The sequence below is a fragment of the Stegostoma tigrinum genome, chromosome 8 (genome assembly GCF_030684315.1).
Source record: "Stegostoma tigrinum isolate sSteTig4 chromosome 8, sSteTig4.hap1, whole genome shotgun sequence".
NCBI classification, from domain to species: Eukaryota; Metazoa; Chordata; class Chondrichthyes; order Orectolobiformes; family Stegostomatidae; genus Stegostoma; species Stegostoma tigrinum.
Window position 1 is genome coordinate 45,769,898 of NC_081361.1, and position 23,846 is coordinate 45,793,743.

The 23,846-nt window shown below is 40.2% G+C and overlaps 1 protein-coding gene across 3 annotated transcripts in view; it reads left to right on the forward strand.

Moving 5' to 3' along the window:
* Positions 1 to 804: 804 nt before the first annotated feature.
* smg7 (SMG7 nonsense mediated mRNA decay factor) overlaps positions 805 to 23,846 on the forward strand; it is a 120,336-nt gene continuing 97,294 nt past the window's right edge. For all 3 annotated transcript variants that reach the window (XM_048539249.2, XM_048539251.2, XM_048539250.2), the window contains exon 1: positions 805 to 1,175. In XM_048539249.2, coding sequence (XP_048395206.1) covers positions 1,147 to 1,175 — 29 coding nt within the window. In that variant the 5' untranslated portion in view covers positions 805 to 1,146. The remainder of the gene's footprint in view (positions 1,176 to 23,846) is intronic.

Here is a 23,846-nt window from a genome sequence, read left to right on the forward strand (position 1 = left end):
ATTTGATTCTTGTTCATAACCACTGGTGCCAAACAGACAAATTTTGCTACTGTTTATGTTCCAGTTTTTTGAGTTAAACATGAACCCAGAATCTCTGAACTCAGAAGCGAGATGGACAACCTTCATGCTTGGCTATCTTCCTCATTTCACAATTAACGGTGTCATAGGTTCGTTTCATACATCGTCATCAGTGGTGAGATCTTTTACTTATAAATTCTGCATGTGAAACTACCTCTCTCACTAACACCTGAAGAAAGAGCGAGGCTCTGAAAGCTTGTGTTTTAAAATAAATCTGTTGTACTATAATCTGGTGTCATGTGATTTTGGACCTTGTCCACCCCAGTCCAACACCGGCACCTCCACAGCTAAGTCACAACTGAAATTGGAGCAAGACCAACATTGTACTAAAACTGATAGACTATGTAAGAACTGCAGATGCTGGAGTCTGAGATAACTAGGTGTAGAGCTGGATGAACACAGCAGGCCAAGCAGCATCAGAGGAGCAGGAGAGCTGACGTATCGGGTCTGAACCCTTCTTCAGAAAAAAAATACAGAACTATTTCAAAGCTTGACTTGTACTTGAATCTTCAGCCGTACATTCTGCCCTGCTCACTTTAAAGGGTTCGTATTGGCACATTTTCCTTTTAATTACAAGTGAGCGAATCCTCAGCAAAATCCCTTCCACACGGTGATGCCTTGGCGAGGCGGGGAATATTGAGTCGATGGCGTATTTCCGCCGGAGAGCGAAACTAGTTGCACCAGCCGGTAAGCCGGAAGTGAGTGTCTGTGCGTAGTCGGGGGTGGGAGGAGAAGGAAAAGGAGGTGGAAGAGGGGAGGACGATTTTAACGGTGACACAGATGAGGCCGCCGTCGCCGTGGAGTGAGCGGAGCGCGAGCGGCAGAGGGTGCCCTGGGAAGCGGCGCGCGGTCAGGCGCGCTCTCTGAGGGAGGCAGCGACGGCCCAACAGAAACAAGTCAGGCCCGCGGCTCCGGCCTCAAGCCGTCCTTCCCCTTCAAGGTTTCCCCCCCTCGCCCTCTATCCAAGCGCCGAGCTATGAGTTTAACCTCCTCCTCGCCGACGCCATCCGGATCGTTCAGCACTCGGGAGATTACATGGCGGCTGCTGCTGGGCTTTAGCGAGGAAGAATGAACCCGCTCTGCGCCCAGTATTTACGGTGAGAGCCTGGAGCCCCGGGCCTGCTGTTTAATGGCGGCCTGGAGCGCTGCGAGGTGTGTGTGTGGGGCACGGGGGCACTGTTGTTAGTTACCTTCCCGAGGTCAGCAGTAGGCCCTGGGCCTGGCTCTCGGTTTCCGCAGTGCGTGGACGTAGCGTCTCGGAGCCGCTTGGTTGCTTAGTGTCCCTGACTCCTCTTCTTCTCCCATTGCTGCCAAATAATGAGCTTCTATATCCGGCACTAGGTCAGGGCATGCACGCAGCACCTTGCCAGATTGTACCTTCTCTTACCCCCGTTCGTAGTTTGGCGATGCGGTTTGTCTGTTGTTTTCGGGGCACACATTTCGTCTCCTCAAGCTTTCTGCACGGACACACATCAAATAGCACCAGCCTCAGATACACACCTTGCAAATGCGCAGCTTTCAATACCAAGTACCTTTTTGTAAGTGTTACTAATGCTACACTACAGGAAACCCGAATCTCTTGTTTGAATAGTGTTCTGATGTTGTCCGTAGGGGTGATGTTAAAATGCCATGTTTTCGCTGTTTGTGATGATCAGTCTGACATTTTCGAGTTAGTATCATTTGCCTTGGGAATATAATAAAGGATTTTTAAGTTTCACTTTCAAATGGCATTTTTGCAGGAAATCGGTCAATGCTTTGATAAATAGGAGGGGGTGGGGCAGTGGACTGCTTCACGAACTGCTGTGATGGAACTTGATTATCAAATTTCCCCAAATTTTGTGCTGTTAGCAATAGAGAGGGGTGAATTTGCTAATTGCTGGAGGCTTCAGATAAGGTTGCTGAGATTCAAAGTGCATTGTATGGAATTGGAAAATGTGTAAAAACATAAATCTTCGTTACAATTGTCATTGTAACTATTCTTCAGTCAAAGCTTCTGTATGTTCTTACGTGCTGCACTTTTAGAATTAGCTGTCTGCTTGCAATACCTGACTAAAACTGTATGCTGGAATCCAGTCCCATTTGTCTGTATGTACTAACCATTTTTTTTGAAAAACTGCAATACAATTTCTTATAGCTTAAAATATTTTCTGTTTCAAAATCAGTGTGGCAACATTTGATTATTAGGATTTAAATAATGCACTCTAGAAAGAGTACACATTGTAACTGAATTGAAGAAACTGTTCATACTGTGGTGGATTGGATTTTGGAGCAAATTACTTAAGCTTCAAACACTGAAAGCATGGTGCTTGTACACATAAAGTGGCCACAACATAAATGTAATGTGGATATAGAAGATTACAATTTCTAAGGTAATTGCATGAAGCACTAGGCAGAATGATTTCCAAGTGTTACACAGCTTGGACAGATTGTCATGCTACTGAATTTACTGACAAACATCACAAACCTAGACTCGCTTTGTGGAAAGTACAATAAATAAAGCTTTTAATTCCTTGTTTTTGAAAAAATTGTTGCTGCTGAATATGTTGCTTAGGAGTTCTGTGACCTTGACCCTGAAGGCATGTAGTTTATGTATTTAAGATAACAAGGTGTAGAGCTGGATGAACACAGTGGGCCAAGCAGCATCATAGCAGCAGGAAGGTTGACCTTTCAGGCCTAGACCCTTCATCTCTCGTCAGCCTTCCTCCAGCATCTGCAGTTCCTATTATCTCTAGTTTATGTATTTATGTATTCTAAACGACTGCTTTTGGTAAATAGTTGGACTTAGTGTTTTTACTTTGAATGGAATTCATTTGTATAATGTTAGCTTCATTTAACTGATCTAGATTGGCGGTGTAGCAGTAAGTGAGAACAGTTGTGTCCTGTTCCAATGTGGATTTAATTTTCCATGTACTACAAATTTCCTCAAACTCCTGAATTGTTAACACTCAGGTAAAATATGGCTTGAGTTGTCAATGTTTTATTCTACAGTGAGATGAAATGTAAGGGACAGTAGGTAGGATTAGAATCCATTAGTTCAGTTGATGTAACTTATGTGCTTTGTGACAAAATAAAGAGGATCTGATGTTACTGCACATCATCTGACTTAAACACAGCAGCACATGGCAAGCAACTGTCATTGAAGCCCCCTCTATTTTTGTTTCCCAGCCTGATTCTTCTCTTTGTGTGTGTGTGTGTGTTATGTAATTAACATATGCTTTTGAGAAAAAGCTTGACCCTCATCATCAGCATAGTTTTCAAACAGTGATGAGAGGCACATATCCAACTACCCAGACAAGCTAACAAACTCCTCATTATTTAGCTTTACAACAAAACAATTTGAGATTAACATATTGACCACACTTCTTCTGACACTTTAAACAAAAACAACCTTGAATTAGGCTTGATTTAAAAATCCAACATGAGAAGTAACCTTCCTTCCAGCACTGTTTTTTATAGGGAAAAATATTTTTCAAAATGCATCTAGGAACTACCGTGATTCAAAAAAAAGTTGTACGGAATAGCTGCCCTTGAATCAAAGTGAAATCTTTGCTACTTGTTAGCTTCTAAAATACAGATAAATTAAGCACAATGATTTATAATTGGTTTTAATCTATTGATGATCAGATAATCCTAGACTTAATTCCTGAATTGAGAATTATGAGAGGGAAGATTAATTGAACTTGTCTACCCTTACTTGGTGAAAGGGTTAATTTGATGTTCATATTGAGAATAAACATGATTAGAGTAGACTTGATGGGATATTTAGCCTTGCTGTGATCAATGATAAACTCAACTGGACACATCACATTAACAGAGTGGCTACAAGAGCAGACCAGAAGCTGGGAATACTGCAGCAAGTAACTCATCTCCTGACTCCTCAAAGCCTGTGCACCACCTACAAGCCACAAGTCAGGTGTGTGATGGAATACTCTCCACTTGCCTGGATGAGTACAGCCCTGACAGCATTCAAGAAGCTTGACACCGTCCAGGACAAAGCAGCCCACTTGATTGGCACTACATCCACTCCCTCCACCACTGACGCTCAATAGCAGCAGTGTGTACTATCTACAAGATGCAGTGCAGAAATTCACCAAAGATCCTCAGACAGCACCTTCCAAACCCATGAACACTTCCATCTAGAAGGACAAGGGCAGCAGATACATGGGAACACCACCACCTCCGAGTCCCCCTCCAAGTCACTCACCATCCTGACTTGGAAATATGACACTTCCTTTACTGTTGCTAGGTCAAAGTCCTGGAATTCCCCCCTCAATAGCATTGTGGATCAGCCCACTGCAGAAGGAATGCAGCGGTTCAAGAAGGCAGCTCACCACCACCTTCTCAAGGGCAACCAGGGATGGGCAAGAAATGCTGGCCAGCCAGCGATGCCCACATCCCACAAAACGAATAGGAAAAAAATCTAAGTTTGGTATTGTTTAAAAATAGCTAAGATAAGAGTATTTTTGTGCTGTGGGACAAGTGCAGTTGGTCCTAACAAAATGTTAACCCTGTTCTGATTCCATCATAGAATGAACTAAGTATACATCTGGATGAAATTGTAGGTTCTTGTGTGAATTTTACAAGGTCTGAAATCACAAGACACCAGGTTATAGTCCAACAGGTTTATTTGAAAAAACAAGATTTCGGAGCCTCACTAACACCTGAAGAAGGAGCAAAGCTCAAAGCTCGCAAAGCTCAAAGCTTGTGTTTCCAAATAAACATGTCGGACCATGACCTGATGTCATGTGACATTGGACCCTGTCCACCCCAGACCAACGTCGGCACCTCCATAGTATGAATTTTTAAGGATAAATGAAACTTGTAATTGAACATGGTATTTTTGCCACAGAAAAGGAGGAAATAACATTAGTGGGAGCCATACTGTCAAATTTAAATGGCAGGGAAGAAAATACTTTGGTGTTTTGCTTGACTGCAGTTAGAATTAGTGTATTTTTCTAGAGCTTTTCTTGGGGCGATTGTGTATAGCCATAAGTTGTATGCTGTCTAAGTAAAGGTTTAGCTCGATGGGTTCAATAGCTGCTTTCATCCTGTGCTTTCTTGTATTTGTATTGTCGCATTGGTGAGAACAAAAAAGTATTGGATTTGTGATCAATGTTTTCTGGTCCTTATGCTGATGGTTGTAGGTTTTTTTTCTGCTGTCTTTGGAAGGATCCAGAAAATAACCCCCAGGAAATTACCACTACCACTGTTTCGAAACCACTGTGAAAGCCTGGGTTTTCCTGAAAAACACTTGATTAAAAGAGAAATCAAAGGGTTCTGTATTGCTATCAAAGCACCTCATTAGAAAATAAGAAAAATCAGTAATTGTTATGGCATAACATGGTGTGAAGCTGGATGAACACAGCAGGCCAAGCAGCATCACAGGAGCAGGAAAGTTTGACGTTTCGAGTCGGGACCCTTAAACAGACTCTAAACGTCAAACTTTCCTGCTCCTGTGATGCTGCTTGGCCTGCTGTGTTCATCCAGCTTCACAGTGTTATCTCAGATTCTCCAGCATCGGCAGTTCCTACCATCTCTAACAATTGTTATGGCATGTTTGTTTACTTTTCAACAGTGTGAAGGTTTTCTCCTTCATCTGTTCCGTTATACTATGTTCCTCCTCTATAAGTCATTTAAAATCTAATCTGGTTACTTCAGCAACTGCCTAGCTTTTGATGGGTGCCCATTTTCCTCATGCTCTGAAGCATTTTTCCATGCTGAGGGGTAATGTTGTAAAGGTTTATGAAATGAGGGGCATAGTTAGGATGAATATCCAAGGTCATTTTGAAGGTAGGGGGTCCAAAACTAAAGGGCGTAGCTTTAAAGGTGAGGAGGGAAAGATATGAAACTGACTTGGGGGATAACATTTTCACACAGGGTAGTGGTGGAAATGGGTACAATTATAACCATTAAAAGCATCTGGATGGGTGTATGAATAGAAAGGGTTTAGAGGTCTGCAGATCAAATGCTGGTAAACGGGACTAGATCAGATTGGGACATCTGGTCAGCACTAATGAGTTGGTCTGAAGGGTCTGTTTCCATGCTGTATGTCTCTGTTACAGGTGTAATTTTAAAAAGAACATCTCATACTAGGTACAGTTTCTTGAATGAAAATAACTTATACTATACAGTAGTAAGAAATGAATCGTTTGATCCAACCTTACCATCCTGGCATTTGTTTCACTGAGCCCTCATTGCATCCTTCCTCAACTATCTCCTTTCATGCCTCATTCTCGTCATGTTTCTCATACTGTTCACCTCAGTTACTCCCTTTGGTAGTGAATTTCACATTCTTACCACACTGAGTAAAAGAGTTTCTTTTGAATTCTCTATTGACTTTCTTGGTAACTATTGTACCTTGGTCTCTAGCATTATGCTCCTCACTAAATGAAACACACTCTGTCCACACACATCAAAACCTTTCACAATTTTAAGCACTTCTATTAGGTCACCTGTCAAGATTTCCACTTTGTGTAAAGACCTAGTCTGTTTATCCTTTGCAGATAAGAATAAACTTCTAATTCTGATTTTTTTTTAATGTGTGTGTGTATATATAATAAACTGTTGGAATTGTACACAATATTGCCATTTGTTATCCAAGTTTAGTCTAACATTTCCAACTTTCATGAGGACAAGTTTAGTTTATGGTGCTGCCTCATCAAATTGGCATGATAATTTCTGAGTTTAGTCATGGCTGTCTAATTTTGTGGAAAGCATCATATATAAACATTGTTTTTAAGCTTTCTACCTTCATCCCATGGCACTATGAGAATTGTAAAATGTGTTGGTCTGCAACCCTGTCTGAGACATGCTAAGAATAGTGTAAATTGGATACAAAGAAAAAGCATGTCAATGTATGAAAATTTATTTTTTTCATGGAATCACACCACCATTGAAGGTGGTTATCCAGACCATTCTGTGTATGCCTGCTCTTTGAAGAAATATCCGAATAGACCACTTCCCCATTCTTGTAAGTGTTTTCCCTACAAGTTTTTCTCCAATTTCTTATTGAAAGTTACTGGTGAATCTGTTCCCATCACTTTCAGAATGTGCATTCCAGTTTACCACGAATGTTTTTTTTCTCTAAAAGCAATTTGTCTTTTGATATTTTCAACTTAAATCTGTTTCTCTGATTACTGATCTTTCTGCAATTGGAAACTGCTTCTTACTTGCTGTAGTAGAACCCTAAGTCTCACTACTTTTCTCTGTTCTAAGGAGAGCAACCCCAGCCCCTCATCTTTGGTGCTATTTTAGCAATTTTTTTCCATCATGCCCAAGGCCTTGATGTCCTTACTAAAATGTGCACAGAAATTGACTACTGTAATCTCTCTGCCTACCCTATGTTTATTCATTGCAAGCATAATATCCAAACTTACAGACTATAAGCTGCTTAAGAAAATGATGATCTTGTGCTTTTTAAATTGGTTTTCTCAACTGGTTCTACCGCCTCATTTAATTTGTCCCTCTTCACCATACCAAATATAATCACTTACATTTCGACAGTCTGAAATTTTATCTGTAAGTCTACTTCTTTGACCAGTCTACAAGCATCATTTTGAAGTCTGAATTTCACTGCCAGTGCGATGTCAGGTGTTGTTCATACCTCCCAACAGCTGACAGACCATATCGAACAGTAAGTCCCTTTGACTATTTTAATAGAATACGTTTTTAGTATTCTATCAGCCCATGCTTGCAAAACAATGACTCTGATTCCATGATTTGACATCATTTGCTGAATAAATCACAATGTGCTAAAATTACATCAACTAATTTAAGATTATTATTTACCCTTGCAATGTAGTTTACTTCCACTTACTATGAATACAGAGACTTGACCTCAGCAGGAGAAGGAAATGGGTCCAGGCATTCAGTGTTTTTTCTGAATGAAATCAAAGCATGGAATAGCAGTAGTTCCTTAGAGTACTCTTCATGGCTATTTCTCAACTGATCTGTGTGGTATCCATAAGTGCTGCCAGTACTGCAGTTAATGTCCAAGCAGAGCATTTTATGACTAAAGCATTACCCTTCTTCGATTATTTTCTGTAGGTGTTCATGGCATCTTCAAGGTCAATGTACCTGGATGATCAAATTTCTTTGAACCTTCACTGTTTCTAGCTTTTTGCCATTTAGAAACCACTCTGTTCTATACTTGTCAAGTTCACAGTAGATGACTTCACACTTGTCTGCATTGTCATTTCGTACTACTTACAATACCACCATCAGCAAAACTGAATATGCAGCTTTATATTTCAATATCTAAATTGTTAATAAATTTGAATACTTGGTCCTGCCTTTTTGGGGCACCACCAGTAACATCCTTTTAGTTGGAGTACCTGCCTTTTATTTTTGCTGTTTCTTACTGCTCAGTCAATATCATCACTAGATCAATAATTTGCCTTCAGTATCATGAACATTATCTGTAGTTAACTGTGTCTTGAGGGATTTTCAGGATAAAATTTCAGGATAAAGTAGAAGTTCATGTAAGTAACTTGAATCGGCACGTACTGTCCAATATGTTAAGCCACCTTTTCAAAAAATTCAAACAGATTCTTCAGGCGTGACTTACCCATTACAGATCCATTCCAGAGGTCTCAGCAGCTGAACATTCCCAAGGTGCTCAGTAACCCTATCCTTAATTATTGACTCTAGCAGTTTCGCAACAACAGATGTTTGGCTAGCTAGTTTATAATTCTCTTGTTTGTTCCTCCCCCACCCCACCTCCACCACCCACACACCCACCCCCAACCTTGCGTTTCTAAATAGTGGAGCAACATGCAGAATTTTCCAGTTGAAAGAAGTGGTACCCAAGTAGAGCAAACATTGAGACATAGGGTTCTCTCCTACTTTTTGTAAAACTGAAATAGAAATCACTTGGATCTGGGCAGCTATCATTCTTTCACATGAATATTTCATCCATTGCTGTTATTTTGAATGTTTTGCTGCATTTTTACCTCTGATTCAATACTGGTTCCCACAGAATTATTGACATCCTCATCTCTTCTCTGTTAATACTGGTACAATTATTCAGCATGTCTGCCATTTCCTAATTTTAATTGGCACTATAACTGTTGCCAATTCAAGTAGCCCCTGACCATGTATGTTTGTTTTGATACCTTCTGAAATTTTCTCCTCTTACCTCCAAATTATCTATTTTGTAATCCCCCACTGCTTTTTGTAATTGTTTTCCTTGTTTGCCAAGATGTACACTCTGTAGTTTTATTTAGTTGTCGTCTTCGGTACTTTTTGTTTTTAGTTTTATGTTACCACTTGTCCATGGGTGTCTTTTCTGGCACGTAGCTCTCTTGTTCCTAAGAAGTATAATGTGGTTATCTAAGACAATAAGTTCTTTTCTGAACACCTTCCATTGATCTTGTTTCCTTTTGCCATAAACAGATTTGCCAATTTTTGAGTTGTTTCAGTTTACCCTGTTTAGCCTTACCTAAATCGAGAATCTTGTCACTTTTTATTTCTAGCTTTGAGCACTACATTAGAATGTTTGAGAGTTAAAATTATTATTGCAGTCAAGAGTTTGTTTAATCTCTCCTGGTTGCTTCATCTTTGAACTCTGGGACTCATTCCGGTCAATATACACTACATGCCTTCCAAGACGAATATATCCTCCATCAGGTATGGTCCAATCAACGATTTGTGTCACTAAGTCATGACTTCTGCCTCTTAGAATTCTAATCTTATTAAGTTAAAGGCCAGTATTTCACTAGATGTTTTTGATTTTCTGTACCTGTTATTGGCAGTATAATGATTAGTGTATTTGGACCTGCAAGTCTTTGGTGACCACAGTTTTTCACCATTTAGAAAATGCAGCACTTTTTCTTTTCTTTTCTTCACCTATAACCAAGGAATTTTTGATAGGGCAGAAATGATTTTGATTTAACATCTCATCCCCAAGATTGCATCTCTGCTAGCACAAATCCCCTCAGTACTGTATTGCGATGTCAACCTCGGCTTGTTCTCAAATTCTAGAGTGGGACATGATCCCACAATGTTTCAATTGAAAGTGCTTTTGAACTAGGACATGTAAATACCGGTTTTCGCTACAGTAATTGGACAATGCGGTAGTTTGATTGAGATGTTTCCTCAAACTAAATACCCTCTGTCCTTCAGCTTAAGACTTAATAAGTATATATGCTTTAATATGAGATGTATTTGTTTATTATTGAATGTACTAATTCATAGATCATAAAATGCCCACAGTGTGGAAACAGGCCATTCAGCCTCTTGAGTGCAGTCGACTCTCCGAAGAGCTTCCCATCCAGTCCCAACGCCATCCCTGTAACCCTGCATTTCCCATGGCTAATCCACACACCATGCATATCCCTGGAAACTGTGGGCATTTTAGCATGGCCAGTTCACCTAATCTACACATCTTTGTGCTATGGGAGGAAACTAGAACACCTGGAGGAAGCCCATACAGACATGGGGAGAATATTTCTATGATGTTTGCCCAATCACTTGAGGATGGAATCAAACCCGGGTTCCTGGTGCTGTGAGGTAGCAATGCTGAGACTGAGATATCATGAAATGGTTGTTAGCGTATTGTGATTCTGACGTAGTTCAGTACATTGTGAAATCATAATATTTAGACAAATGCAGAGTTTTGTTTTTTGCTTCATGGGGCGGCTCTTGGAAGAAGCCAAGTGGATTGGAATTTCTTGCGTTACATTCAGTACTATGCTGCTTCCAAATTTGATTTAAAACTTGGATCAAAGATTAAAATAATTTATTGATAGCTAGCCAGGTGCTGAACTTGGTGCTTGATGGCTATAACATTGATCCACTGACGACTGGTGTTGTGAGGGAGGATTTTTTTTTGCCAAAACACTGTCACACCCCTTATGATAAGATCTTTGTGGTCAGTGGTCAGTTACAGGAGAATGTGGCTCCCAACAGAAGCAGGTAAGGGAACTTAGAGGGTGGATGTGTGGAGCCTAAACTTTTGAAATTGTTTAACCTGTTTTGTTTGGGCAAGGACATTGGCTGTAATATGGTTGAGTTAACCGAGCATGACACAGTGGTATGTGAAGCCATTCAGGTGAGGGGAGCAAAAGGAATTTTGTAGTTGTAGGAGATAGTGTGGGGGAGGTGCATACACTTCTGTGCATTAAGGAGTGAGGGTTCAGAAAGCTGCTTTGCTTGTCTGATGCCACAGTGCAAAACATCTTTTTTAGGGCTGGAGAAGAAATTGCATTTGCATGGAGAGATTCAGGTGTCATAGTCCATTGAAGTACATATAGCTTAAGCAGGTCAAGGAAAGAGGTTCTGCATAATTAGTTTGAAGAACGACTGGCACGAGGGGACATACCTTAAATTGAAGGGAGATAGATATAGGACAGATGTCAGAGGTAGGTTCTTTACTCAGAAAGTAGTAAGGGCATGGAATGCCCTGCCTGCAACAGTAGTAGACTCGTCAAGTTTAAGGGCATTTAAATGGTCATTGGGTAAACGTGGATAATAATGGAATAATGTAGGTTAGGTGGGCTTCAGTTTGGTTTCACAGGTCAGCGCAACATCGAGGGCCAAAGGGCCTGTACTGCATTGTCGTATTCTACGACTATGTCCTAACAGCTCGATAAGCAAGAGGTTGAAAGGAGTAGGGGCAGATCTGTGGAGTAATCAGATTAACCATGGTTTTATTTAATGATAGAGGAGCTTGGGAGGCCTGTTCCTGCACTTAATTTGTCTGAGTATAAACCTCAGACAGTGTTCTTTGTGCATTTTTTTTTGCAGGGATGCACAGCAATGACTTCTGCAACTAGAAGTAGGTGATGTTAAATACGAGTGGTTGGAGTGTGTTGAACATGCATAGGCAACATAGGCACGCACTTTAGAGGGAGCATTGCTCAAAGGTAATCTCAAGATTATGCCAATTCACGCGTGCCTCGGCAGAGGGCAAAGAAAGTTAGAGAAATGTTTGTGTGGCTCAAAGATTGGTGCAGTAGAAGTGAATTCTACTGTGTGGGGCACTGACACCACTGGCATTTGTACTGTTGGGGTGGTTTATAACTGAACGGTGCTCCGGTTTCCTCCCACAGTTCAAAGATGTGCAGGCTAGGTGGATTGGCCATGCTAAATTGCCCGTAGTGTTCAGGGGTGTTTGGGTTATAGGGGTTGGGTCTGGGTGGGATGCTTCAAGGGGTGGTGTGGACTTGTGGGACTGAAGGGCCTGTTTCCACACTGTAGGGAATCTAATCTAATTTAATAAACTTCTGAATTGTGCTGCTTACATTTTATGCCCGTCTTTCATTTATATTTGTTCCCGACACCTTTTCATATAAGGTAGCAGACAAAAGTTCATTTTATTTAAAACGTTAAAATTTTACAGAATTTAGTTTGTTAAAACAAGACTGAGTTTTGTTCCAAGATTTTTAAATTCAAAAATAAAGCAAAACTTTTTTAGTGGTATTTTTCCTAATTAAGTTTGGAAAGTGGATTAATTGAGCTCTTCTACTTTTTAAATTAGAATTAGCTCTTATTGTTACATGTACTCACTCGCATGAGTACAGTGAAAAGTTTACAAGCAGCCACTTAATGGTGCCATCTTGGAGTGTTGAGCCTGGAAGGGACTTTGTACTGCATCATTCCTTAAGTATAAGTCATTAACATTATTCCTTTTAATGAATATTTGCATGAAGAGATTCAGGTGTCATAGTCCATATTTGTGATATGGAAGGAAGGTGTAGGTGGTCTGATCAGCAAGTTTGCAGATGACACTAAGATTGATGGGGTAGCAGATAGTGAAGGGGACTGTCAGAGATTACAGCAGAATATAGATAGACTGGAGAGTTGGGCACATAATGGCAGATGGAGTTCAGTCCGGGCAAATGCGAGGTGATGCATTTTGGAAGATCAAATTCAAGGGCGAACTATACAATAAACGGAAAAGTCCTAGGGAAAATTGATGAATAGAGAGATCTGCGTGTTCGGGTCCATTGTTCCCTGAAGGTGACCACACAGGTCAATAGGGTGGTCAAGAAGGCATATGGCATGCTTTCCTTCGTTGGACGGGGTTTCGAGTACAAGAGTTGGCAGGTCATGTTGCAGTTGTATAGGACTTTGGTTCGGCCACATTTGGAGCACTGAGTACACTTCTGGTCACCACATTACCAAAAGGATGTGGATGCTTTGGAGAGGGTGCAGAGGAGGTTCACCGGGATGTTGCCTGGTATGGAGGGTGCTAGCTATGAAGAGAGGTTGAGTAGATTAGGATTATTTTCATTAGAAAGACGGAGATTGAGGGGGGACCTGATTGAAGTCTACAAAATCATGAGGGGTATAGACAGGGTGGATAGCAAGAAGCTTTTTCCAAGAGTGGGGGACTCAATTACGAGGGGTCATGAGTTCAAAGTAAGAGGAGGAAAGTTTTTAAGGGAGATATGTGTGGAAAGTTCTTCACACAGATGATGGTGGGTGCCTGGAACATGTTGCCAGTGGAGGTGGTAGACACAGACACGTTAGCGTCTTTTAAGATATATTTGGACAGGTACATGGATGGGCAGGGAGCAAATGGACACAGATCCTTAGAAAATAGATGACAGGTTAGACAGAGGATCTTGATCGGCGCAGGCTTGGAGGGCCGAAGGGTCTGTTCCTGTGCTGTAATTTTCTTTGTTCTTTATCCAATCTCATATGATTGTCACTCCTCACACCTTTGAGGTTTGCTTTGTTTAGATTTAGAACCACAATTTCATGTTGGACTGCCTCACTTTTCATCCTTGTGAGCAATCCCATCATGTTATGGGCACTCATCCATTATGAAGCTGATGTGATAAGAATGTTAATTGAGCCTTCTCATTACAAAATATGAAATCTAGGATAGTCTGTTTCACACTTCTTCAACCTAGGGTGTAAAATAACAAACTTTTACACACTCCAGGAATTAAATTGGCACAATATTGTTGCTGATGTTTGCTAAGTCAAGCTGAATATTAAAGTGACCTGTGATTGCAGTAGTACCTTTATAACATTACTTCTTTTATAATGCTGTAGAGTCCTAGAGCACACAAGTGGCCCATATTCTTGAATGTTATGCTATTTCAACTGCCCGTCCATGTACTTTTTTAAAGATTGAGGTTTTCTGCCTCTATTACCCCCCTGGGCCGTACATTCCAACATCCACTACATAAAAACGTTTCCTCAAATCGTCTCTAAGCCTCCTGTCCTTCACCTTGTAATTATGCTCCCGCATTATTGACACTTCCGTAAGGGGAACAGCTGCTCTTATCCACCTTGCCCATAGCCCTAAGTCTTCCACACCTCAATCAGGCCCCCTCTCAGCCTTCTCTAAAGAAAACAACACAAGCCTATCTAGCCTGTCTTTAAAATGCTCCAACCAGAAAATATCCTGGTGAATCTCCTCAGCAGCCACTCCAGTACAGCTCTACTGTTCCTACAGTGCAGTGACCAGAACTGCGCACAGTACTCCAGCTGTGGCCTATCAAAGTTTTGGAGAGCTTCACCTCCCTGCTGTTGTTATTTGTGCCACAACTGATAACAGCAACTGTCCCAGATGCTGCCTTAATTAGCCCTTAATCTGTCCTGTTAACCTCAGGGATCTGCACGGAGAGGGGGCTACTGGTCTCACATTTTGTCTTGGCTTTGGAAAGGGAGAAGCTCCAAAGACTCACCTTAGGACATTTCAGTATGTTGAGACACTATCAATATAAGTTGTGATTTGCAGAATATGCGAGGTCAGACAATATTTTACTTTACTGGTACTACTGTTGTCTGTTTCATAAAGGAAGTTTTGCATATTAGCAAAATAATCCAAACCACATGTATTAACCACCTGTTTGAATTTATTCCTCTAGAGAAACTGAGATTACAAAGATCAATTAAAGTGCAGATGTTGCTCATTTCATGGGATACGGATGTCACTGACTGTCAGCATCTATTGGCCATCCCAAATTGCCCAGGGAACAGTCAACCATAATAATGTGGGTTTGGAGCCACGTGTAGCCTAGACAAAACTTTAAATGATATTAGTAATTGGGATGAGTTTTTATAACAATGGTCAGAGGTTACATGGTTATCATTAGGCTCTTTTTTATTGCAGAATATTTTATTGAATTCACATTTTGCCGTCTGCCACAATTGGATTTGAACAAGTGTTCCAGAATATTAACCAAGACTCTGTATTACAAGTCCTGTGACATTAGTATTCACCATGACCTCTTTTTTGATTATGACATGGATATTGATCAAATGAAGAGGGATTAACCCCCCCCCCCACAGTAAAAAAAGGTACAAACCACCATAAGTACAGGCCCAAATCTCTTATCTTCGTTACCATGCCCCCCTTACAATTCTCCAGTCTCTAATATAGTGACAGTTGCAATCAATGCTTTATAATCAAACAAGACTAAAGGGACTAATGCACAATTAGAAAATTACGCAAATTAATTTCATTGTTTGAAATAGATTTTGTTCCTGTAATTTGTTTTGGTCAGCTTTTGGTTAGTTTTCTAGTGTTATTTTAGTGAAAATTTCAAAGTAGTGTTCTAAAGTTTAAGTACCTATTCCTGTAGCATACTTTAACACTTGCATTTATGTATATTCAAGGATCTCAAAACATGTCCTACCTTTTTCAAAGTGCAGTGACAACTGTTGGGATTCACAGGTGATTCTGAAAATTCTAGTCCTGAAGTCTAAAAGTTAATGTGGGTGGGTTGATTGCTTGCACTGGAGACTGCCTTCATTGTTGTTAAAATGCAGAAGGGAGCAATTTGGCCCAACATGCCTGCATTGGATCTATTGCCTGGTGCTGCCTTTTGTACCTTTTCCCATACTCTTATACGCCATTTCTATCCTTTAGTAGACTTAATTCTCTGTTAAGAATTACAATAATTAATTGCTGGCAAAACTTGAATAGGATGGTAAAACACAACAGATGCTGGGAATCAAAGTGCTGGAAATGCTTCTCAGGTCCAGCAGCATTTCTACAGAAAGAACCAGTTGACATTTCAAGTGTATACAAAATATTAACTGCTTCTCTTGCCTTAGATATTCATCAGATATCAGATCTAATGATATATTTCCAGCATATTCTGTTTCAACTCAAACAAGACACAACCAGAGGATATTTTCCACACAAAAACAGGTGAAACAGACTAAAACTAGCTGCTGCTTACCAAGGTTTGGTTAGAAATTGGACTAAATGCTTTATTGATGAACGCACAGAGTTGAGATATTCAGTGTTACGATGCTAATGCTCGTAGTTCTGCAAACATCAAATGTAATTACCTCCTGTATATATTACCACCTTGTAAAAGGGAAGAGAAACCTGAAACATTAACTCTGCTTTCTCTCCATGTATACTGACATACTTGCTGAGTTTTTCCAGTAATTTTTGTTTTTGTTTCTAATTTCCAGCATCTGTAGTTCCTTCTATTGAAAATTTTTTTGTGACCAATCACATGAGTATTCTGTCTTGTGATCATACCTGAATATTGCGGCAGATAATAGAGTTCACTGGATCTTGTAAGGTTTATTGAGGGATTCGTTGTTTTAGTAATTTCAAGTTCTTTGTCCAAACTCTGAAAATGTACGTGCATGATATGTTGCAGCAAAACCTAATAATCTGGAAGTAATAGTGTGCTTTTTCACTCTCTTTAGGATTTTAATTTGTGGTCTTCAGAGATTATTTCACAGTTTTTTTTTGATGAATCGAATTGTATACATTGGAACAGCTTTTGACATCCAATAGCAAATGTTACTTTTACATGGCAATAGGTAAAATTTGGGATGATTGATCATGTAACTTAAGCAGTTATTATATTTTACAGATTCATTGTACTTTAATTAGTTCTTTTATGCTATATACTTTTTTTAAATCACAAAGCATTAGCCCTTTGATCTATTTCACTATTAAAAGTACTGAGGTGAAAGCTGAGCAGGTATACCACCTTAATCTGGCAGTTGGTGTATAATGTAGGAAAATGTGAAGTTGTTCACTTTGTCACTAAGAATAAATTAGCATGATATTACTTCAGTGGAGAACAACTACAGAACTTGAAGGTGCAGAATGTTCTACATCTTCTAGTACACAAAATGTGAGCATGCAAGGATAACACACTATCAAAAGAATGGAATGCTGTCCTTTATAATGAAGCAAATTGAACTTAAAAGTGAGAATATTAGACTTCACCTTTATAGGACAGTAGCAAGCCTGACGGCTTTGTATCTTCATGAAGCATTCCGAATGAGGTAGATGAACTGATGGCACAAACAGAAGTAAATGGATAGGATCTTGTAACCATTGTGGATGTGAGGACATCAAAACTGTAAACTTAACATTCATGGATATTTGACCTTCTGGAAAGGTAGCAGGGAAGGAGAAGGTGGTGGGGTAGCAGTCTTAAAAGATAAAATTAGGAGATGGTCTAGGCTTGGATGATGTGGAGTACGTTTGGGTAGAAATAAATACAGTAAGGGAAAGAAGACTCTGGTAGGAGCAGTGTATTGAGCTCCCAGCAGTAGCCACACTGTAGGAAAGGTATAAACCAACAAATAGCAGGAGCATGTGAAAGGAATAGAGCAACAGTACTTATGGGTTACTTGAATCTTGGTTCAATCAAGTTGGAAAGGGTAGCCGCCACAACAAATTCATGGAGTGCGTTAGGGATAGTTTCTTGGAGTAACATGTCGTGGAGCCAACCCAGGGAGCAGGTAATGAGGCAGAGTTAATAATTGATCTTCAAGTAAAGGATACCCTCAGAATCATAACATGATAAAATTCTATATTGAGCTGAAGCAGATAGTGTCCTTCCTGCTAACCTATGTAAACAGTGGCATACACGTAATGAGGCAATTCATGACTTCCAGCAAAAATGTATTTAGTAAGAAGTAAAGTTCCTCCGGGAGGGATTATCCAGCCATGGCCAAGGAGAGTATAAAGTTATATAAGGAGGCACGTGCAAACAGGGATAGTCTCAAAAACTGGAATGAATTCAAAATCCAGCAGAAGAGGACTAAAAAGATAATTGAAAATAAACTTCAAGGGTAAACTAATAAGGAAAATAAAAATGGATAGTAAAAGTTTCTTTAAAAAGGAAGAGAGGGGTCAAATGATATAGGCCCCTCAAGATGAATCTGAGGAAAGTTATGGGGAAATGGCACAGGAGTTAAACTGATACTTTGCATCATTCTTTAAGTTGTAAGACAATGTCAAACATCCCAATAATAGTAGGGTGCAGGGAAGGAATTAAGTACCAGCGCTGGAGAGGTAGTATTGGACAAACTAATAAAGTTAAAGGTAGATACGGGCACCCTGGATCTGATAGCATGTGTCCTAGGATCCCAAAAGAAGTAGTTACAGAGATAGTGGATGCATTGATTTTAATTTTCCAAAAATGATTGGATTCTGGAGCAGTACTGGAGGTCTGGGAAGCTAACGCATGTGACGCTTATTCAAAAGGGATGGAGGTTTAAAGCTGGCAACAATAGGCCTAACGTATTTTAGGAAAACTGTTGGAATCAATTGTTAAAGGAGTAATAGCACATTTGAAAAATCATAAGCAAAATCAGCATGAATTTACAAAGGGAAATCATGTCTGACTATCTTGAGTTTATAGAAGACCTGTCCACCAGAGAGGATCCAGTGGATGTGTTGTATTTGGACTTTCAAAAGCTCTTTTACAAACAACCTCACAAAAGGTTGTTGTAGGACAGGAGTCCATGGTATTGGAGAAGGTGAATTGGCATGGATAGAGAATTGGCTGATGGGCAGGAAATAGCATGTGAGGATAAGGTGTTCCATGCAGATCAGTGCGAGAACTGCAACTTCTTATAATACTAGTGACCTAGAGGAAGGAAATGAATATGCTGTAGCCACATTTGCAGATGACACAAAAATAAGTAAAAAGGCAAGTTCTGTAGAGTGTACAAACACCTTGAAGGGTCACGGGACCCGAAAAGTTAACTCTGTTTTCTCCTTCACAGATGCTGCCAGACCTGCTGAGCTTTGCAGCAACTTTGTAGCTCCTGATTTACAGCATCCACAGCTCTTTTAAAGAGTGATATTGATAAGTTAAGTAAGTGAGCAAAATGTTGGCAAATGGTGTAAAGCATGGAAAACGTGAAATTGTTCATTTTGGAATGCCTAACAAAAGCACAGTCATTTAACTGGAGAAAAACTGCTGAAAGCTGCAACACAAAGGGACTTGAGTATTTGTGCATGAATCATAGAAAGAAGCTGGCGCATAGGTTATCAGGAAGGCTAATGGAGTGTTGGCCCTAATTTCATGGAAATTGAAGCAAAAGAAGAGGAAAGAGTGAACTGTACAGTAAATGGAAAAGCCCTGGGGAAATTGATGCACAGAGAAATCTGGGTGTTCAGGTCCATTGTACCCTGAAGGTGGCAACACAGGTGGATAGCGTGGTGAAGAAGGCATATGGCATGCTTTCATTCATCGGATGGGGTATGGAGTACAAGAGTTGGTGGGTCATGTTACAGTTGTATAGGACTTTGGTTCAACCACGTTTTGGAATACGGCATACAGTTCTGGTTGCCACATTACCAAAAGGATGTGGATGCTTCGAAGAGGGTGCAGAGGAGGTTCACCAGGACATTGCCTGGTATGGAGCACGCTAGCTCTGAAGAGAGGTTGAGTAGATTAGGATTATTTTCATTAGAAAGATAGAGATTGAGGGGGAATCTGATTGAGGTCTACAAAATCATGAGAGGTTTAGACATAGTGGATAACAAGAAGCTTTTTCCCCAGAGTGGGGGACTTAATTACTAGGGGTCATGATTTCAAGGTGAAAGGGGAACAATTTAAGGGAGATATGCATGGAAAGTTCTTTATGCAAAGGCTGGTGGGTGCCTTGAATTCGTTGCCAGCGGAGGTGGTAGAGGTGGGCACGATAGCATCATTTAAGATGTATCTAAACAGCTACATGAATGGGCAGGGCGTAGAGAGATACAGACCCTTGGAAAATAGGCGACTGGTTTAGATAGTGGATCTGGATCGGCGCAGGCCTGGAGGGCTGAAGGGTCTGTTCCTGTGCTGTAATTTTCTTTGTTCTTTGTTCTTTGTTCTTTGAAAACCTTACTGCAACTGAACAAGATGCTGGTGAGGCCTCTTAAGTAAGGAAAAATACATTTCATTGGAGGCAGTTCAGAGAAGACGCATTAGGATGATCTCTGGCATGGATGAATTGTCTTATGAGCAAAGTCTAAATTAGGCTGGACTCAACTCTGGAACTGATGAGAGAGGTGATCTTATTGCGTATACAGGATTCTTAAAGGGCTTGACAGGGAAAATGCTAAGAGAAATTTTCATGTGATGGGAGAGTCTAGGACCAGAGGGCACAATCTCAAAATAAAAGGGTGCCAATTTAAGACTGAGATGAGTAATTTCTTCTGAAGTCTGAAAGTCTTTGGAATCCCTTGCCACTGGGAACTGCAGACCAGAGTCTTTGAGTATATTTAAGGCCTAATCTAGGTAGATCCTTGATCAATGGGGAGTCGAAGCTTATGGGTAAAACACAGGAAAGTGCACTTAAAGGATCTCCGATCAGTCACAATCCTATTGAATGGTGGAGCAGGCTTGAGAGTGAGTGGCCCCTTTCTGTTCCTGTTTCCTATGTCATTGATGAGACCACACCCTGACTACAATGTGCAGTTTTGGTCTTGTTATTTAATGAAGAATTAAATGTGCTGGAAGTAGTTCAGATGAGATTTGCTAGATGGATATCAGGAATGAATAGACTGCTTTATGAGAATAGATTTGATAAGCTGGGCTTGAATCCACTGGATAAAAACTGAAAGAACTGTGGATACTGTAAATCAGGAACAAAAACAAAAATTGCTGGAGAAGCTCAGCAGGCCCAGCAACATCTGTGAGGGAGAAAACAGCTAACGTTTCGGATCTGGTGACCCTTCCTCAAAACGGGAAATGTTAACTCTTGTTTTCTCCTTCACATATGCTGCCAGACCTGCTAAGCTTCTCCAACAATTTTGTTTTTGAATCCACTGGAGTTTAGAGTGAGTGTTTGATTTGAAGTATACAAAAATTTGAATGATCTTGATAAGGAGGTCATGGAAATTGTTTCCTCTGGTCAGTCAGCCTAGAACTAGGGGACACTGTTTTAGAGTTAGGCATCACCCATTTAGAACAGAGACAAGAAATTTCTTGATTTGTGTGGCTTTGAAGCACTCCTCCTGTATCGTGAAATGTTTTTAATGTAGTTATGAAGGGTCGCTGGACTTGAAACATTAACACTGATTTCTTTCTTCAGGTGGTGTCCAATCTCCTGGGTTTCTTCAGTTTCTGTTTTTGTTTCACTTGTCCAGCATCTGCATATCTTTATTTTAATTATAGAAAGATGTTTGTTAGACAGGGAAGTCAAACGTTGTTGAGGTAAGTGAGAATGGCATTTAAAATGCAAACGGATCAGCCACAGTCTTAATGACAGAGCAGGCTTGAGGTGCCAGCTTGCCTACTTCTGCTAATTCATATGTTCAGCTAACAATGCAGTGACAGATTAAACATGTGGATTGAGTAGTTATCAGATGAAGGACAGATCAGACTTGCAGTTGACTAATCAGCTGGCATTTTCTGTCATGTGTTAAGCATAAATAACAGTTGGCTGTGCTGAAAGTATTAAAAAGTGATGACCGTTCTTGGACATGAAGTCTGAAGCATTCAACATCTATGCAGAAATGGGGATAAGGTGTGGAAAAATTGTTTTAAAAATGGCAAAACTAGTGCTCAGCTAGAAATTTTGAGTGTGAATAAATTATATTGTGTTTTAAAACACAGAAAAAGTTGAAATTGAATCATATGATATTTGTGTGTTGCGGACCGCTTCAAGATATGCTGGTGTGAGCCATTCAGTGCAGAAATATATACTATGTGGCATGGTCTCCATTGTAGAGGTATCAAAATGCATGAAAGAATGCTTGTACGCTGAAGCCACCCTGTTTGAATGTATAGTAAGTAATGTTAAAGGAACTAGCAATCTTCCTAGCCATTGTGGCTGAAGACTGAGTAACGTGACCTGGTAAAGTGGTGCATTTGTGTGCCCTAGGGCATTTTCCCTATCTTGATTATTCTAATGAAGTGGTGCACAGTACAGTGTACAACAGAACTTCCAATTAGGCATGTTAAGTTTAGATGAAAGCTGAAGATAAAGCAAATATGAATATAATTTCTGATAGGAATTATGTTACAAAGCTAAATACATTGGGGGGGGGGAGAAAAATCAGCTTGTTTAACTCATTCTTTCCTAAAAATGTTGGGGAACCAAATAATTGCATGCTTTTTGTCTGCTTTTGTCTACTCAGGATTGAATTTGAAGAATCAATCAATCTTCATCAAGGAGTATTTCATGAGCTCAGCCCAGGACTTTCTACACACAGATTCCCTCCTTGCTCCCAAAACGTGGCTTAATTTGAAAGTCTTTGCTGGACCTCCAACAATAACTTGCAAATATTTACTACCTTTTAGTTTGGAAAAATCCTGGAATGTTTCATAGGCACATTTAAAACATAAATTAATGCTAATTCAAAGGAGCTATTCAAGGAAATAGCGAAAAGGTGTGTTAAAGATGAGCTGAAATAGGTTAGGAACTGCTGGGTTTGCGAAGCTAAAGGGCACAATGTGCAAGTATTGGGGAAAGTACATAACGTAAACAGGAAATAGTAAGAATTATTGATGCTGGAGTGTGCGTGGAACTGGAGGAACACAGCAGGCCAGGCAGCATCAGAGGAACAGGAAGGCTGACATTTTGGGCGGGAGTTGCTAAAAGCTAATTGCCCACCTCAAGCCTGCCCCACTATTCAATGAGATCATGGCTGATCTGTCCCGAACTAAATTCCTCTTTCGTGCCACCTTCTCATAACTTCAGTACTTCAAACCTTCAAAGATCTGTTTGCACTCTTTTTTGAATTAGTCAATAATCTAGCATCCACAACTTTGGGTAGAGAACTTCTGAACTTCATTACCCTCCGGGAAGAGAGATTTCCCTCCTGTTTCAGTTCATCTGTCATTCTTAAGTCTGGTGAATAAAGGTCTAATCTATGTTGCTATTCTCGATAAGTCAACTGCTTCATCTCAGGAATCAGCCTAATGAATTTTTCTTCGAAACCTGCCTGTTGTGCCAGTAAATCCTTTTTTTGAATATGTAGCCCAGAACTGTATACAATATTCCAAGTGTGCCGCCAGTAACATCTGGTGCAACTGTACTGAGATTTCCCTGTTTTTAAATTCCAACCTTCAAGCAATAAATGCCAAAATTCTATTTGCCTTCTCAGTTATTGCATGATTTTTGTGTTTCATGCTTAAGAACACCCTAACCACTCTGCCTTACACTTGTTTTTTGGAGAGCCCCTCTCCTTTTAAATAATCTTCATATTCTCCTTACCAAAGTGCATGACCTCACACTTGTCAGTGTTAAATTCCATCTGCCATATTCGTGCCCATTCACTCAAGCCATGTATGTACTGTTGCAAATTCCTTATGTTCCCATCAGTCTCATCTAGTTTTTTTGTATTATTAACAAATTTGGATTAATTTTACTCAGTGCCCTCCACCAGAGGGCTTGCCCCAGATTCCCATTGATTCCAGTTTTTTCTACGGCACCTAGTTACCACACCCTGTCAAATGCGGTCATGATTTTAAAGGCAGTCAATCTCACCCCACCTCTGGAATACAGTTCTTTTGTCCATATTTGAACCAAGGCTGTAATGAGGTCAGGATCCGAGTGGCCCTGGCAGAACCCAAATTGTGCCTAAATTACAAAGTTATTGC